Source organism: Notamacropus eugenii, chromosome 7, assembly GCF_028372415.1.
Source record: "Notamacropus eugenii isolate mMacEug1 chromosome 7, mMacEug1.pri_v2, whole genome shotgun sequence".
Taxonomy (NCBI): Eukaryota; Metazoa; Chordata; class Mammalia; order Diprotodontia; family Macropodidae; genus Notamacropus; species Notamacropus eugenii.
Window position 1 is genome coordinate 103315340 of NC_092878.1, and position 17055 is coordinate 103332394.

The 17055-nt window shown below is 38.5% G+C and overlaps 1 protein-coding gene and 1 pseudogene across 1 annotated transcript; one reads left to right on the forward strand and one right to left on the reverse strand.

The window, feature by feature from the left end:
- Nucleotides 1-1953: 1953 nt before the first annotated feature.
- Nucleotides 1954-13897, reverse strand: LOC140513166 (caspase-3-like). The gene is made up of 6 exons (XM_072622559.1): nucleotides 13297-13897; nucleotides 10227-10330; nucleotides 7849-7977; nucleotides 7418-7593; nucleotides 5520-5655; nucleotides 1954-4210 (listed from the first exon to the last, which is right to left on the reverse strand). The coding sequence occupies exons 1-6, from the start codon at nucleotides 13347-13349 to the stop codon at nucleotides 3981-3983; spliced, it is 828 nt and encodes a 275-aa protein (XP_072478660.1). The 5' UTR covers nucleotides 13350-13897; the 3' UTR covers nucleotides 1954-3980.
- A 2447-nt stretch (nucleotides 13898-16344) lies between these two features.
- On the forward strand, nucleotides 16345-17055 carry LOC140514723 (acyl-protein thioesterase 1 pseudogene; annotated as a pseudogene).

Here is a 17055-nt window from a genome sequence, read left to right on the forward strand (position 1 = left end):
AATTTGAAATAAATTATATATACGTTCAGTCATGTAAAGCATAATTCCATATTAGCCATGTTCTGAAAGAAGAAAGAGAACAAAAAGAAAAAAACCATGAAGAAGACAAAGAAAATGAAGATAGTATGCTTTGATCTGCGTTCCTACTCCATCACTTCTTTCTCTTGATGTGGACAGCATTTTTTCATCATGAGTCTTTTGGAGTTGTCTTGGATCATTGTATTGCCGAGAAGAGCTAAGTCATTCATAGTTGATCTTTGCAAAACATTGCTATTGCTATGTACAATGTTCTCCTGCTTCTGTTCACTTCACTTGGAATCAGTTCATGTGAGTCTTTCCAGGTAAAATCTATGTAACTCTTAACACCCTTAACCTACTTTCCCACAACTGCAGAAGTAAACGGGGACTGCACAAGACTGAAGGCCATTTTAGACTTTTCTTTGTTTGGGGGTTTGTGGTGCTTGAGCAAGTCATTACCTTGCATCCAACCTTCCAGTGTTCTCCTTCCAGTTTTCCTTTAAATGTTCTTGGGATGATGATCTTACTTAACTGGGGAAAAGATGGCCTCTCTGTAGTTCGCTAGGACATTGGAAAGCAATCATAGTCTGATACTGGGACTGTTCTCAAAGTCTTTCCTATGTGGTAAAACCTACAAGAACATGCACTTAAGTAGACCTTTGAGAACTAAGGTCACCTTCACATTGCAATGAGGTATCAGAAAAGGACTCTATGGAAGGAAATGTCCCACTGTAAATGAACTTGTAGCTATTTTTTTAACAAGAATGTGCAATTTTTTTATGTCACATCTGGCTTTGGGAAGGTTGACTGCTTTTTAATATTTTTTCTTGATCAGAGAAGAGCTCAGAAGGAACTACTCTTCTCTCTGAGGCCAGAGAGACTCAGTCTCCTTTTCTTTTTCTGCTTAACCAGGTTCTTTATTACGTTGTTCTACATTCTCAAAGGTACTGGCATAGTGAGTAAGGGTGGTGGAGAACAGCAGTTCTGTACTCACTTCTTGTATGGCAATCATAAACCATGTGTCCTGGGCCACTTCCTAAAAGAAAGGAAGGTCATTCCAGGGAGAATCTCATCATAAGAGTGAAAATGGACAGTCAGGCCTATATTGGTTGACTATTATATTCTATCATGCTATTTTATAAGAAACTCCTAACTATGGTGGATTCAATAGTAAAAACCTAAAGGGTATGAAAGCTTTCCTCCATTGTAAAGCCTTGGAAGTCAAGTGAAGAGTGGTTGTATTCCACAGTGTAACCCTAAGTTAAGAAGTAGGAGGCCCATGATGTCCATGTTGCATAAGGGGCTACTGATTTGACAAGCAGTGAATTTGTAGTGGTGCCCCTCCAACCAAGCAGGAATATTCTTGAAACAAACATCACCATCTTTTTAAGTGTTCCCTGTGGTCATTTCCTGGATTTCAACATGTGGACTTGAGCACTTAGTCTGGCAGCCTAAACTCCTGGCTCAACTCATGGTCAGGGCTTTTCTACCTCCTTCCCAAAGATCTTCCAATGCTGAAGAATCCTCTGCCTGAGGCCCAATCTCCTGATTAATCTAGATCATGATTTCAAGAGGGCTCCCCATCATTTTTACTTTACAATCAGCTTGACCCTCCATATCTTTTTCCACTTCTTGCCATCTTGTGAGCCACTTTCCCACCTCCTGCTTTATGCATTCTCCCATTAGAATGTAAATTCCTTGAGAGTAGTTACCGTCTTTTTGTTTGAAATTGTATCCCAGCACTTGCTACAGTGCCTGGAACATAGTAACTGCTGAATAAATGTTTTTATCTTTCTATCTATCTATCTATCTGGGGCCAGAACACAGTATCAAGAATCTATTCAGTGGATTATGACACACCTATTAAAAGTTTGCTGTGAGATAAATAAGAGTTTCATTTCAAAAATGTCCAAAAACAAGAAGGGGAGAAATTAGTGAATTTGATAGAAATTTATTTTTAGAAGTAAAATTACTCAAAATAACATATTTTTATTGTAGAAGTGATCACACAAACATTATCAAGTAGCATTACAATTATATGCTGCATTTAAGTTACGCAAATTAGAAACATCATTTATGCACTAATAAAAAGGAAATTAATATCGCCTCTTATAAGTTTGATCTTCTTCCCTCAAGTACAATGAAAATCACTGGACCAAAATATTGTTGATGACTTAAGTAGAAACTAAGAAACCTGGATTCTAGTCTCAGTTCCGTCCTTAACCATCTATGTGTCCTTAGGCTAGTTAGTTGACTAGATTTGGTTTCAGTTTTCTCATCTGTAAAAGAGACAACAAAGTTCTGGGGCAAGAGGCCTCATTCCCAGGCTCTTTACCTGTGTGATCTTAGACAAACAGTTCAATCTCTCTGAACCTCAGTTTTCTCCTCTATAAAATAGGGGAGTTGGACTATGTGGCCTCACGCTTAAGCTCCTGACCTAGGATTCTGTTTTAGGGTCTATGTTCAGTAAATCCACTAAAGGTTCTAGAGAGCAGTGAAATTTTGCTATTGTTTTCATTTGATAATAAATGTCTCTGAAAATAATTTAACATGCAGAGATATGTTTGGATAGGTCCTCAGTCATCTTTGGAAAACTTTGGCCTTGTGTCTATTTAATTTGTTCTTTGTCTATAAAGATTAATGATCTGAAGGAGCTGTGACCAGAACCATTCTTTCTATTCATTCACTGGCCTGAAGATCTAGTCTGTACTTCTCTATGCCTCCTTCCCATGAAGTCCATGTTGCCTCCACTTAAAGAAGCATAATAACCCCTCACTGATGGTTGTGTGCCAAGCTGCTGCTGATCAAACTACTAGCTGTTTTTCAAATTCTATATGTATAATGTTGCTTCAAGTTGTATTCTTCTTTAATACGTGTTGCTTAGATTCAGACACTTTTCAGTTTTTCACACAGCAGGTCATTAGATGCCTTTCTACTGGCTGAAAACCAGCCCATCGGATTAGTGTGGGGACAAGCACCCATCTGATGAACAAGCTGCATTTCAACATCGTGGCTTGAGAATGAATCCTGTTTGCCCTTGATGATTAAGTATGGCTCATAGATAAAACCTGAATTTGCCCACATTTTTCCCAAATAGAATTTTGGTTGCTAAATTTAGTATTCAAATGAGTTTTATTTGATAGATAAAAACTCCTATATTTGATAGATAAAAACCCATGTCCCTTGTGTGTTCAGAAACTAGGAATAGAATTTTAATATGTATGCTAAGAAAATTTCACCTGTTTATTTCCAAATATGAATTTTGCAAATAAAAGACTGCCATTGCTACTCTCCAGCAATACCATGATTCTGGCAGAGGTCCAGAAAGTATCATCATGTATTATTTGTCATTTGACAAAAACTGAAGTCGTACTTATAAATTCAGTTTAAAAAAATCTGAGTCACTATGGTGGAGTTTACCTGTCCTTGGAAGGAACTCCAGAAAGGAAATTTATTCCACTTATGCCGATCTTAAGATAGTCTAAAATTTACAGTCTTCATTCCCAGGGGCATTGAGAGGTGCAGTGACTTAACTGGTAAAACATACCTCAGAGAGTGCTGCAGTCCAGGCCTTCCTGACTCCACAGCCATCCTTTTACCCATTATGCCATGCTACCTTTCATAATTATGTAAAAATATACTATAAAAATGTTAATTCTTCCATAATCTCTCCAAAATTCATGATCTTATATCACTAAGAAGAGTTCTGTTCCCTAAATTTCTAATTATTTTTAAAGTTTTGAAGATACAATAATTTCTTCTTATAACAAATGCCATTATCCATGTTTTTCTTTGCAAAATCAGTATATTAACCTCTAATTAGCTTCCACTTCAAACCACCAAACCCTACCCACTGCCATACTGTATTAGGCTCAAGGTATGCAATTTATATTACCAAGGAAATGCACCCTCAGACCTATCATTCACCAACTTGGCACATAAACTAAAACGCATGGATTTTCTTAGGGGGAAAAATATAGTTCCTTAGTAAGCATGGACATAATACATGGCACCTGCTTCTTTGCATTTAAGTCAACATCTGAGGAGAAAGATTCAAATTCTGTGGCAACCTTCCTATTGACTCTTGTAAGGATTTGCATAATCTCAAGCTTGTGAGCATACTGTTTGAACACTGCACAAAGTGACTGGATAAACCACGAACCATTCCTTTTATTTCTCCAAGAGCAGTAGCCTACAAAAAAGCACAAAACCCACAAAGCTTCAAGAGTCACAATTATTGAAGCTGATTCCACACTTCATTATATGAAGTTACTGAGAAAACTATCCAAAAAACAAGTATGGATTCCAGCAGGCTTCACTGGCCACACAAGGAAAAAACCCTCTTTCTGCCTTGGGACAGTGATATTGATGGATTGGAAGAAAAACTGCTGTGTACTGCCTTCCCTTCCCCATAGCACCTCCTCTTGTGGTGAAGAAATTCAAGGAGGACCGCCACTGTACGTAATCCATTTCATCTTGGGTCCTCCCACTCCCTCTCCTTCTCTAGAGCTTTAGCACAGTGCCTGGCACATAGCAAGTCCTTAATAAGCTTGTTGATCTGACTCACTCAGACTTCTACTTGCTAAATGTCATTTCCAATGGAGATCTAGTGAACAAGCCAAAGACAGAAGCAATACCTCTTTCCCTTTCCAACTGACCCCACTTTTTCCCATTCTAAGAGCTGGATTACTGCATAATTTGATTCCATCAATTTAATAATAATTCATGTGTTCTGTCAGACACACTGCTGATAATGACACAATGATAATGACCACCAGCTCTTTGTGTAGCCCTTGACCAGGTGTCCATGCACTCTCTCTGTTGAGAGGCAAAATAATGGACAAATAAAGCTGTCAGAATTGGGTTCAATTCCTGCCTCAGAGGGCAGCTAGGTGAGTGAGCAGGGTGACAAAGGACTAAACCTGAAAAAACCTCAGTTTCCTCATCTGTAAAATGAGGACTACACAACTTGCCCTATCTTCTGCAGAGGGTTATTAGGAAGAAAATGCTCTGCACAAGCTAAAGCACCATCTAAGTGTAGATTATTAATGTGAATATGTGATCTAGAGTACTACCAAGTATGATTACCCCCATTTTACAAAGGCTGAGGCAGAGAGAGGTTGGATGCCTTTTCTATGATAACTGAGCTCTTGTATGGCAGTTAGAATTTTAACTTGGGGCTTCTGATCCCCAAGCACCATGGTTGTTATACTATGTTACTGTATTCATTTTAGCATTAAAGTCATAGTGATGAATGTGATTTATTTGTAAGAGCTGAGGTCAGGGGTCAATCATACATATGGTCTGTGATTACTGGACACAACAAATTAACTGGATCCCACTGGAATTAAAATAATGACAACAGCCTTTGTAATACTAGTGTCTAAGCAGTTGAGGTATAACTCTTCCTATAAGTGTTAATATACACAAAAAATCAGTCTCATAGTGATAAATTATTTGCAATATTTAATAGATTCCAATTTTGCACAAGTCTTTCTTACCTGGGGCTGTAGAATATGCATATAAGAAGTCTGCCTCAACAGGTATTTTCTGCCACATTACATCCTCATCAGCAACATCAGCAACAGGGCCACTGTCTGTCTCAACACTACAATCCGCTTCTGTGCCTCTACATGCCTGGTTAAAATAAAAAATAAATAAATAAATAAAAATAAAATAAACTTAAAGAAAAATTAAGAGTGAATTTTTAAGATTTTGAAAATCATTAGAATGTTTCCCGGGCTTTAAATTCTAGGTCAGAAATGACTGGCTTCATTTTTTGTTTTTAGCTCTCTCTATAGAGAACAGGACAGCCCAAAGTATGGTCACATGGGATTGGGCCTCTACCATCTGCTATCTTTCCCAGTTGTTCATTCAGTTTCAAGGACTTCAAGGGAGAAAAATTTTTATCCATTTATAACTTGGCAAAAAAAAATCTGATTTCATAAAAACACATGGTCAGGTTTTGAGTTTTCAAGTCAGTATTTTTTTCTATTTGTTGCCTTCCAGAATCAATGCCCAAGTTTTTCAGAAAACTCTACTCCTGACTTGGTCTGACATGTACTAGACCATTTACCCCTTTGTGATTTTTAAGAGGGAAAGACATCTACAACTAAATCCTATGTCCTGTTACTTGAACTATATTAACTATAAAACACAGTTATGAGAAAGTAACTTCATACTGTGGTCAAAGTACATTTGAGTATTTCTATAAGATTGGGACTGGACCTCTGATTTCATTGATAACAGGGAACTTCCAGGTAAGGAAACTCTCTCTACCAATGCAGGTTAACACTTCAGTCTTTGAGAGTGGCCTAGAACCCTGTGAAGTGTATTTGATGTGCCCAGGGACGAAAAGCTAGTCTGAATTAGGCAGCACTTGATCTCAGGGCTCCTGGTTCCCAGGCCAGACGCTCCCGTTCTATTTTACACATGAAAGAAAATCATAAATACCAGTTTTTGTCAGTGGACAAAAATATCAATTTATCTTAGTTTTTTAGAAGAATTTTTGAACAATCAGAAATAATTTATTATTTTAGGAATAGAAGTGAGTATGTTATTAGCTTAGAATCACACAATCTCAGAGAATAAAGGTGACTTCATGTCACCTAACCTAACCTACATCTGATCAGGACTCTCTTCTATTACATTTCTCGTAATAATTAATCATTCAACCTCTACTTGAAGATCTCTCCCAAGGCAGCCCAGGACACTCTTGGACTTGGACATGCACACACACATGCACACACGCACACATGAACACACATACACACACACTCCTTATACTGACGTAATTATCTGCCCCTCTGAAACTGCTACTCACTATCCCAGGTTCTGTCCATTAGGGCCAAGTATAATAGGTCTAACCTTTGTAGATGACATCCCCCCCAAATACCTGCAGACAGCTATCTTATCTGTGTCATTCTCATCCCCTCCACTTTAAGAATACACACAGAAACACACACTATGTAGATTTAAGTCCCCACATCAGCCTGACCACACTGCTCTCAATGTGCTATAGCTTTTTAGGATCCTTCCAAAAACATGGCACCCAGAAATAAATACAATATTCCAGATGTGTTCAGACCTTAGTTTACGTTCTATACACTGATACGCCTATGTACATTGTATCAGTATTTAACATGTATCTATGATGTGCCACTCAATTGTCTTAAAAATCAGACAATTCAGGATCTTCTGGATTTATTGTTGACAGGAAAGACAGAGATAAATGGAAATCAGTAAACTAACAACTGAATTTCACTTTTATTTCTACCATTCTTTGTTTAGAGGAGGTTTCAAATAAGTTTCCAAATTAAAATCTCGTTGAGAATGACAAACCTAAAGGACTTTTGCAAAATCTACAAACTGAGCAAACAATCCCCAAACAATGTTTTACCTGAATAATAAAAAGCTTTGGTTTTCCTGTTAGACTTCTACATTTATCCCCTTTAAAGAAATATGTTAGTTCTTTCAGTTCAACACATCCATCCGTCCCATAGATGGCTTTTTCTTCACCATGACTTAGAATCACGCAAACAAAACTGCTCCTTTGACTGTGATCTTCTTCAGAAACTTGGAATATATTAAAAACAAAACACATCACTTCAGAATCAATTCTACGAGAACAATAAAATGAAAGAGGATTAGATTGGGACCTTAAGAGGTCCTCTGGTTCAGTTTTTGCTTTTTAGAAAGTGAGGTGTATTTCAAGCATTCCACAAAGTTGGAATGTAAATTCATGTATAACTTTGCAAAATCTCACCCTTTCTTCCTTTGGGATATGTCTAATCATGAGCACAAACTTGCAGTCATTCTATAAGTTTTTACCATTTTTCATTATTTGCTTCATTCCTTCACATGTCACATCTTTTGTTTCCCTGACTTCATATTTCAAGCTCTCAAATGTTTCCCTGAGGTTTGCGGCATCTACATCTGTACCAGAACGAGTTGGCATGTCTGAAAAGAAAGAGAATGTTTAGTTGCAGTTTCAAAATAAACTGTTGTTTGAAGGTAAGTGACCAAAGGTGCTGTTGCTGATAATAATAGCTAGTATTTATTAAATACCTACAATATGCTGAGCACTTTGCTAAGCATTTTACAAATATTATCTCATTGGATCCTTGCAGTAACCCTGGGAGGAAGATGATATTACTATCACCCATTTTACAGTTCAAGAAACCGAGGCAGACAGAGGTTAAGTCACTTGTCTAGGGTCACAAACCTAGTAAGTGTCTGAAGCTGAATCTGAACTCAGATCTTCCTGACTCCTGCCTCAGTGCTCATCAGTTTTGCAACAAGGCTTTAAAGCTGTTGTCTAATTGACAGATGGCTAAAGAATAAGACTGTCAGTTTTCACAGGAAGAAATTCAAGTTGGCCATATGAGAAAATGCTCCAAATTATTAATAACTAGAAAAATGCAAATGAAAACAACATTAAAGTTTCATCCCATACTCTTCGGATTGGCAAAGTTGACAAAAATGACGATTCCCACACCTGTGGGAAAATGGGTATTGTTAGAGTAGTTGTGAACCAGCTCCAACGTGGAAGTTTGGGATTTCCAGCCAATGTGGAAAGCAATTTGGAACTAGACTGCAAAAGTTTCTAAATCGTACATATTCTTTGGTCCAGTGAGTATAGACTCACTTCACTACTAGGTGTATACACCAAAGAGATCAAAGAAAGAGGGAAGGGGGTCATGTGCACAAAAATATATTTATCAGCTCTTTTCATGAGTTTCATAGAACTGGAAACTAAGGGCTGTCTCTCAATTAGGGAAAGCCTGAACAAATTAAAGTCCATGAATATAATGGGATATTGTGACTGGGCTGTAAGAAATGATGAAGGGGACAGTTTCAGGGAAACGTGGGAAGTCAGCCACAATACTGTGAAGACAAACACATTTGAAAGACTTAAGAACTGTGACCAAAATAATGACCAAGCAAAATTCCAGAAGACTCACGATGACACATGCTAGTCACTTCCTCATAGAGGACACAGACTCAGGCTGCAGATTGGGACATTAATTTTTTGGAAAAGGTCAATGCAGAATTTTGTTCTTCTTGAGTATGTACTATAAGTGTGGTTTTTATTCTTTCTTTTCCAGGAGGGAAGGGAAGAAGGACAGAAGATAAATTTTTGTTACCTGAAAAACATATATCTAATTTTAAAAAAAAAAAAGAAAGAAATCAAGAGATCAGGTCAAAGGTGAAAACAATTCATAATCTGCTCTTCTGAATACAAAATCAAGCTCTAGTTGGATCATCTTAATAAAAGTTCTCATTATTCTCCACTAGAAAAATGCTATAACTACTTAGCAGTTAAAATAGTTTAGCTGACACAACATTTTGACTCCTAACCATATTAAATCTAATGTTCTCTGATTATTTCCCAAAAATAATAAAAACTCCTTTTTGTTAAGGACAAGCTAATGTGTTTGCTTTGCATTACCCATGCCTAATACCCGGGTCAGAGCTAGGGATAGAGAAGGTGCCCAAATTTTTTTAATAGAAATACTAGCTATTGTTCTAAACCACATAACTTTGTTTTCTGTATCATTTAGTGTGCTATGCTCCTGCTGATATTTTCACTGCTAGCTATTTTTTAGCAGCAATAATATGTTGATCTTAATCTGAGACCCTGGGAGAATAACACCTTGGTGGTGGAGTCAGAACACTGAGACCCATTTCTGCTGTTCACTAGTTGGGTAACCTTGGCTAGGCCTCTCTGTGCCTCAGTTTCCACCTCTGCAGAGCAAAGGAGCTGGATCAGACAGTCAGTAAGGTTCCTTTGAAATAAAAGGTCATATGTGTCTAGTCTCAGCCATTTTGTAAATTGTGGTTAAATAATGAAATGATACTGTTTGGTGACCACCACCGAAAGAGAAATCCAGATGAATCTATAACCTTATTCACCTACAAAACTATTGCTTAATAGTGTGTTTTACTATATTAAAGGTCAGTTTCTGCAAAGGAAATAGTAGAACTAGATGATGATTGACCTCCCTTCCAATTCTATCTATGACCCTTTGATCCTTCTAAGTAAAGGCTGCAAGGAACTTAAATTTTGCCAGTAAAATCTCTTGAAGAAATGATCTGGTTTCTCATTTAGCCACTAGTATTAGTGCTACTATCCATTCTCTACTGCATAACCAAGCAACTCTTGATCATAGAATGTGGGGAAAATAACAAAACATTATGATACATACCAATGTTTGAGTTAAAATTTTCATTATTGATTATTACACATAACCCCATTTCTGGATAATCCATTTTATAGCTGTCTGCTGACTTGGTACGATGGAAGATCTTTCTGTTTGGAAATGAAATAATATGTTCTATAGCCACAAGTTACTTTTGATATTGGTTTTTTCATAATCAATCAAAAACATTTTGTGCAGTTTTAGGAAAATTTTAATCAATTGGATTTAATTTGTCAATTAAACATTCAAGAAGAATCAGCTGATTCATTCAGATAAATCTGGTGAAGTCTTGAAAAAATTGCTCATAAAATCAACAGAAAACCTAGAAAATGTGCAGATAAGAATAAGTTTCCAGTAAAGAGTTTTATTTAGGTCAGTTATTAAGGTGAATTAATTTGGCTGGTGCTAAATCATGGAAGAAGTATTACAAATACAACAACTCAGTAATGTGGAAAAATTTGTTTTATATACAACAGAATATACCAAAACTAGCACACAATTAAGAAAATGAGAGTTTTACACAGATAGATTAGATGAGGTCATCACAAATATTAAAATCCATGCATTTGATTCCAAAGAGGGCCCTTCAAGACCTCATGCCAAGCTAGGAAAGATATAACAATTAGAGAAAAAATCATGGACCCAAGAAGAGAAGTATAGCAGTATGGGAATATCCAGTGTTCAGTATCTCACTAGCATCCGAGGTCAAGACACTCTCACTAATCTCCATTCTCTCCCTATCTCTCCTGGCTGCTTGCCTGCTACCTGAAAATAACATCTATGTATTCCCCATCTTCAAAAACACTCTTCCCTTGATCATCCCTGCTTGTCATCAGTCTACAGAGCTCCTCCCATTCATGGCTAAACTTCTGCCCTGCAGAAGGCAGTCTAAGATCTCTGCCTCCACTTCCCTTCCTCTCACTCTCTTCTGAACTCTCTGATATCCCACTAAATGCAATTTCTCTAACCTATTAACAATCTCTTAATTGCTCATTCTAATGATCTTCTTAAAATCTGTATCCTTCTTCTACACTGTCAGATTTTCAGTGCAGTGTTCTCTTTCTCTGTCTCTGTCTCTCTCTTCTCTGTCTCTCTCTGTCTCTGTCTCTCTGTCTCTCTCTCTCTCTCTCTCTCTCTCTCTCTCTCTCTCTCTCTCTCTCTCTCTCTCTCTCTCTCTCTCTCTCTCTCTCTCTCTCTCCTGGTTCACCTTCTACTTGTCTGATACCCCTTTGGCTGAATCTTCACCCACTTCCATTTACAAAGGAACTGAGAATCCCCCAGTACTGTGTCATGGGCCCTCTTCTCTTCTCCCTCTAAACTACTTTATTTGGTGATCTCATAAGCTCCCATGATTTCAAAGTGATTTCCAGACCCATATATCCAGCTCCCCCCTGATCAGTCCTGATCTTTAACTGCCTCCTGAACATCTCAAACTGGATGACACTGTAAACTCAACATGTCCAAAACTCAGCCCTCACCTCTTCTTCTGCCTTTGTCACATCTCACATATAAGTCCCCTCCTCTCCTCTGACAGTGCTACCAATCTGGTACATGCCCTCACATCACCTCATACCTGTGTTATTGAAATAGCCTGCTGCTTGATCTTCTGGCCTTAAGTCTCTCCCCATTCCTGTCCATCTTCCACTCAGCTGTCAAAGCAAGCTTCCTGAAATACAGGTCTGGCCCCTCTCCCCCAACAAACTTTAGTAGTTTACTATTACCTCTAGAATCAAATAGAAAATCTTCCATTTGCCTTTCAGAGCCTTCCTAAACTGGTCCCTTCTCACCTTTCCAGTCTTCTTGCCCCTTACCTCCCTATACATACTCTATAACCCATCAACACAGGCCTCCTAGCTGTTCTTCACACAAGACCCTCTCATCTCTCAGCTGTGTTACCTTTAGACTGAGGCTGGAAGGGCCCCTGGCTGAAGCTCTGAGCTGCTCCATTGCCCAGCTGAGCTGGTTCACTCCTCCTTAGGCATACAGTATTCCCAGGGACTCTCCATGCTGGGGACAGACTTAGTACAGGCATCTGATTTAGCCCTATTTCAGTTCAGAATTTTTGAAATCCAAAGAACCATGAGCCCCAGCCTCCCAGTAGCACAGACTGTAGGCCTGGGCCATTAAGCCTCTCTGGCTAACTGCATTTTCACTGGCTGTCCCCCATGCTTAGAATTCTTTCCCTCCTTACCTTGACCTCCTTGCTTCCCCAGCTTCATTCAAGCCTCAGGTAAAATTCCACCTTCACTAAGATACTTTTTCAGATTCCCCCTTAAAGCTAGAGCTGTCTCTCTGGGATAACCTCTCCTTCATTCTCTATATATCTTGTTTGTACATTACATAGCTGCCATCTAGTATCTCTGTCATTCGACTCTAAAGTCCTGCACAATAGGAACTATTTTTTTTTGTCTTTCTTTGTGACGCCAGCATTTATAAAGTGCCTGGCTCATAGTAAGGACTCAATAAACACTTGTTGACTTGACTTGTGTTAGAATTTGGATAGAGTATTTGATGTGCAAAAATGCTGGATCATCAAAAAGGTTACCTTTATTCAGTATCTTCTGTATTAGTAGGAATGAAAGCACCATGCCACTTAAAAACTAGTTATAGATTTAGAGTTGGATAAAACCTTACAGGTCACTGAGTGAGGCTCCCTTGTTTTATAGAAAGACAAACTGAGGCCCAGAGAAGTAAGTTACTTACTTAGGTTCATAGACTTAGCGTCTATTTTCTCAGACTAGAAGAGGAATTTAATTTTGTACAATTTGAGGTGTTAGAGAGATACCCAGCAGACAGCTGGAAAAACACAGACTAGAACCACTGGGAAGAGATAGGCTGGAGTTGTCAATTTCAGAATCATTTTCATGGTGAACTGAAGATATGGAAATAGAGCCATCAAGGAAAAGAGTGAAGAGATAGCCAGGACACCAAGGACAGAGCCTAGCCAACTGGAGGTAGTATGGTGACTTTCTCTGTCAATTTAATAGGTCACATTGGCATCACTTGTTTTATTATGTTTAATGCTAGTTATGAAGTTCTTTTCAAGAAGATCTAGAATTTTTATGGAAATACTTACAGTCCTGCACTTTGGATGGATTTTGAATCGACTGTGATTTCAGTATTTGCCATGGTGCTTCTATTACTGACTAGAATACACAAAAGAAAACAGAAAAGTTAATCAAAAGTACTCATAAAAACATCTGATTACTCATTTATGTCCCTTATTTTCCCCAGGCGCCAACAAATCATCTTATGTTTCACAAAACTAAAGATCGTAATCATTTAGGAAACCAACACTTTGTCTAGCATAAAGGTAATGCAAAATTATAGTTTGTTTGTTTTTTTTTTCCAAATAATCAAATTGTTTGTGGAAGAATGGGAAAGGGACTCAGCACTGTTGGTGAATTGAAGGATATCTTCAAAATATCTTTCCAGAAAGAAAAAAGTTGTAGTGCAGAAATCGTAAGAAAATTCCTGTGAAAAATAAAATTCATCTCACTGCCTTCCCTCATAGAAAGGCAGCTATGAGTTAAGAACCTGAAGAGCTTTCCCACCAAGGATCCTCTGTTTTAAGCAACATTAGCACTACTTGATGTAAAGAGATTGCAGTTGTAATGAACACACTGGCAGTAGGACCCTGGACTTTTTTTAGGGACCCTTAACTTCTCACTGCCCTGGACAACAAAGTGGGAGGTGCCACCTGCATCAGTAGAGGGGTCTTCTTCCCCAGAAGATCCCTTTATCACTTACATCCCAGGTCCTCCCCCAAAACCCCTTATCTGCTAATTATAGTTTTAAGCAACAAGCAGCTCTAAGAATTTTTCTTCAAATGCCACATTTTTTTTTTCTCTTTTGATAAAGGTGAGTGGTAAATACAATGGACTTACAACCTATCCATTCTCAAATATAGACTCTCACAGAAAAGTACACAAATATCCTTTACGTGATCTTACCAGCATTTTCCCATAGAGTAATCAGCACCCTAGATAGAAGAGTATTGATGAGTAACAAACTGCCATTACCTCATCTATATATTATCTAAAGGAATGATGACTTCCTTTCCTGCTGAAGTCAATATGCATTTATTTAGGAAGAGAGATCTCATCATGAAGGCTTGAGGGAAAAGTCTCCCATTAGAAACATTTGCTCTTTTAAAAAATTATATCATATATCAGAAGAATTAATAAACAGAAATAAGGCAGATGGTTAAAAGGTTATTTCTGCTTTAACATTTCTGTATCTGCTCTGAATGATCAGTTATTAAAGACATTTCAGTTAAAACTGTACCCTCCTTTGAAGTCATATTGATAGTTATTTTTAAAAATTAAATGGTTACTGGCAAAAGCAGTTTTGAAGATGCCTCACCAAGCAAGGTTTACCAGTCATAACTAACTGAAGAATGTAAAATCTCAAAATGAGATACAGATATATACAATGCTTCCTGTACATATGAGTGAGGATCACTCATATTATACCTTTTATATCCTCTAGATATATTCATGGTATTAGTGCTGTGTGGAATTACAATGGAAAGAATGTAATCCTCAGGAAGAAATTCAAATCAGAGCAAAGTGCCAGGCCAGACAGTGAGGGAAATACAAAGTTTAGTTCAGTTAAGGACACCTGTAGCAGAGGTTCCCCAAGTGGGTGATACCACCACCAGAGGCTGCTGGAATGATTGGGGGTTGGTAGTAGCCTCAGGTGCAATTGGGGGGTGTTGAATAAAAATAAGGGAGCAGTGGAAGCATAAAGAAAGAAGAGAAGAGAAGAAAATTCTGAACAACCATTTGACCAGGTTTCATCTGTTGTGTAACAGAGTTAAAGTCATAGTGATTACATTATTTTCCCAATAAATGCACAAAATGTAAGTTATAACCCATCAGGGGTCAAGTTCACAGACAGGTCTTTACAAACAAGTGTTGGCAAGTAAGCATGTTGTGCATTGTCAGAAAGTCCAGCATGTGTCTGCAGGAATATATGCATGTAAGGACTTGTTTACAGTATGATACCATATGGTTACATGATGCAACATTGTGCTATCAAAATTTCAATGAAGAATAAAACCCACAAATTGGCAATAAATTATTAAATTTAAGATGCATCATTTCAATTTTTTTTTGAAATGATACAAATTTCAAGGGGAAAAAACCATTCCAGAGTTAAAGAAAATAGATTTCTAAGGGGGCACAGGATAATTTTTTTAAAAAGGGGTGGTAGATCAAATGTGTTTGAGAACCTCTGATCTAGTAATATGAATATACCAAACAAGGAATTTGGGGGTGGGGAGGGAGAAGGTCATTACCAACTGAGGAACAAGGAAATCAGGGAAAGTATTCAGGAATAGCATATGGCATTATGATAATCAATAATAGCTAGCATTTACATGGCATTAGCAGCTTGCAAAAGTGCATCACATATGTTGTGCTAAGTAGGGGGATGGGAACATATAGCATTAATGCTATTAAAACTATTTTTGTGATTTTTACTTTGACATTTTCATGTTGATGTTGGTCATTGTTTTAATACATTCGGAACCGCTAACGGGCTCTGAGGGCCAAAAATAATGTCATGGATCTAAGAAGAACTGGGCTTATGACCCTTCAGAAACTGTGTCACTTCAACCACGAGGTAACATTGTGGGATGAGTACTTTAAGAGGCAAATACTATCTGTATATTATTATGAAAATTGTTTTGACTCAGAATCACTGAAAGGGTATCTGAATTCGATTTCTTTGAGAACTACTGAGTCAGAGGACTACAGAAAATGATCATCTTTTTCCTCATGCTGACCAAGTCACTTAGTTCATTGTGGGACACTGGTGGTGATCAGCTCAGTTTGTATCTCCCCCATTTCTCCTTCTTGAAGAAGTGCCATTGTCAGCTAATGTTTCTCGTGCTGTTCATATCATGGTACACATCAGTAGAAGTACAGAGCTGAAAAATTATTTGTTATGGCCGCCGCCCCCGGCGCCACCCGCTCTCGAGCCTGGGCGACCACGCCTGGTCGAGGGAGCGTCGGGGAAACGATGCTCGAATGCCCTCTGTCACCAGGCCGTCCTCCCTTGCTCCCTTCTGGTTCCGAAGCGGGTTGTCGCTGGAGCCTGGGGTACGTGCTGTAACAACATGTCGGCGCCGCTCCTCGCTATAGTACCCGCAGCCAGGAGGGCCAGCGCCGCGGGTGTTTTTCTTCATGGATTAGGAGATAGCGGGCATGAATGGGCAGAAGCTTTTGCAGGCATCAGAAGTTCACACATCACATGTATTTGTCCACTCGCACCAGTTAGGCCTGTTACCCTAAGCGTGAGCATGGCTACGCCTTCTTGGGTTGATGGCATTGGACTCTCTCCTGACTCACAAGAGGATGAGCATGAAATGAAACAAGCTGCAGAAAATATTAAAGCTTTAACAGAACAAGAAGTGAAGCTTGGAATTCCATCTCCTAGGACTGTTTTGGGAGGATTTTCTCATGGAGGAGCTTTGTCTTTGTATACTGCTCTTACCTCACAGCAGAAATTGGCTGGGCTTATAGCCCTCAGCTGTCGGCTTCCACTTTGATCTTCATTTCCACAGGTTCCCATCAGTGGTGTTCATAAAGATATTTCTATTCTCCAGTGTCATGGAGACTGTGACCCTTTGGTTTCCCTTCTGTTTGGCTCTCTCACTGTTGAAAAGCTAAGAACCTTGGTAAATCCATCTAATGTAAGCTTCCATACCTATGAAGGCATGATGCACAGTTCATGTAGCCAGGAAATCTTGGATGTCAAGCACTTGCTTGATAAGCTCCTACTGACATCATGTAAGAGGCCTTCTCGAAGTACACCAGCATCACTGTAG

What these genes read in the sequence shown, in the direction of transcription:
- LOC140513166 (XM_072622559.1), bottom strand. Translation starts at nt 13,349, where the DNA reads ATGGCAAATACTGAAATCACAGTCGATTCAAAATCCATCCAAAGTGCA. An exon ending in TCCATCCAAAGTGCAGGACT is followed by an intron (nt 10,331 to 13,296) that starts GTAAGTATTTCC and finishes ATTTCCAAACAG; the next exon opens with AAAGATCTTCCATCGTACCA. An exon ending in GAAGCAAATAATGAAAAATG is followed by an intron (nt 7,594 to 7,848) that starts GTAAAAACTTAT and finishes ATATATTCCAAG; the next exon opens with TTTCTGAAGAAGATCACAGT.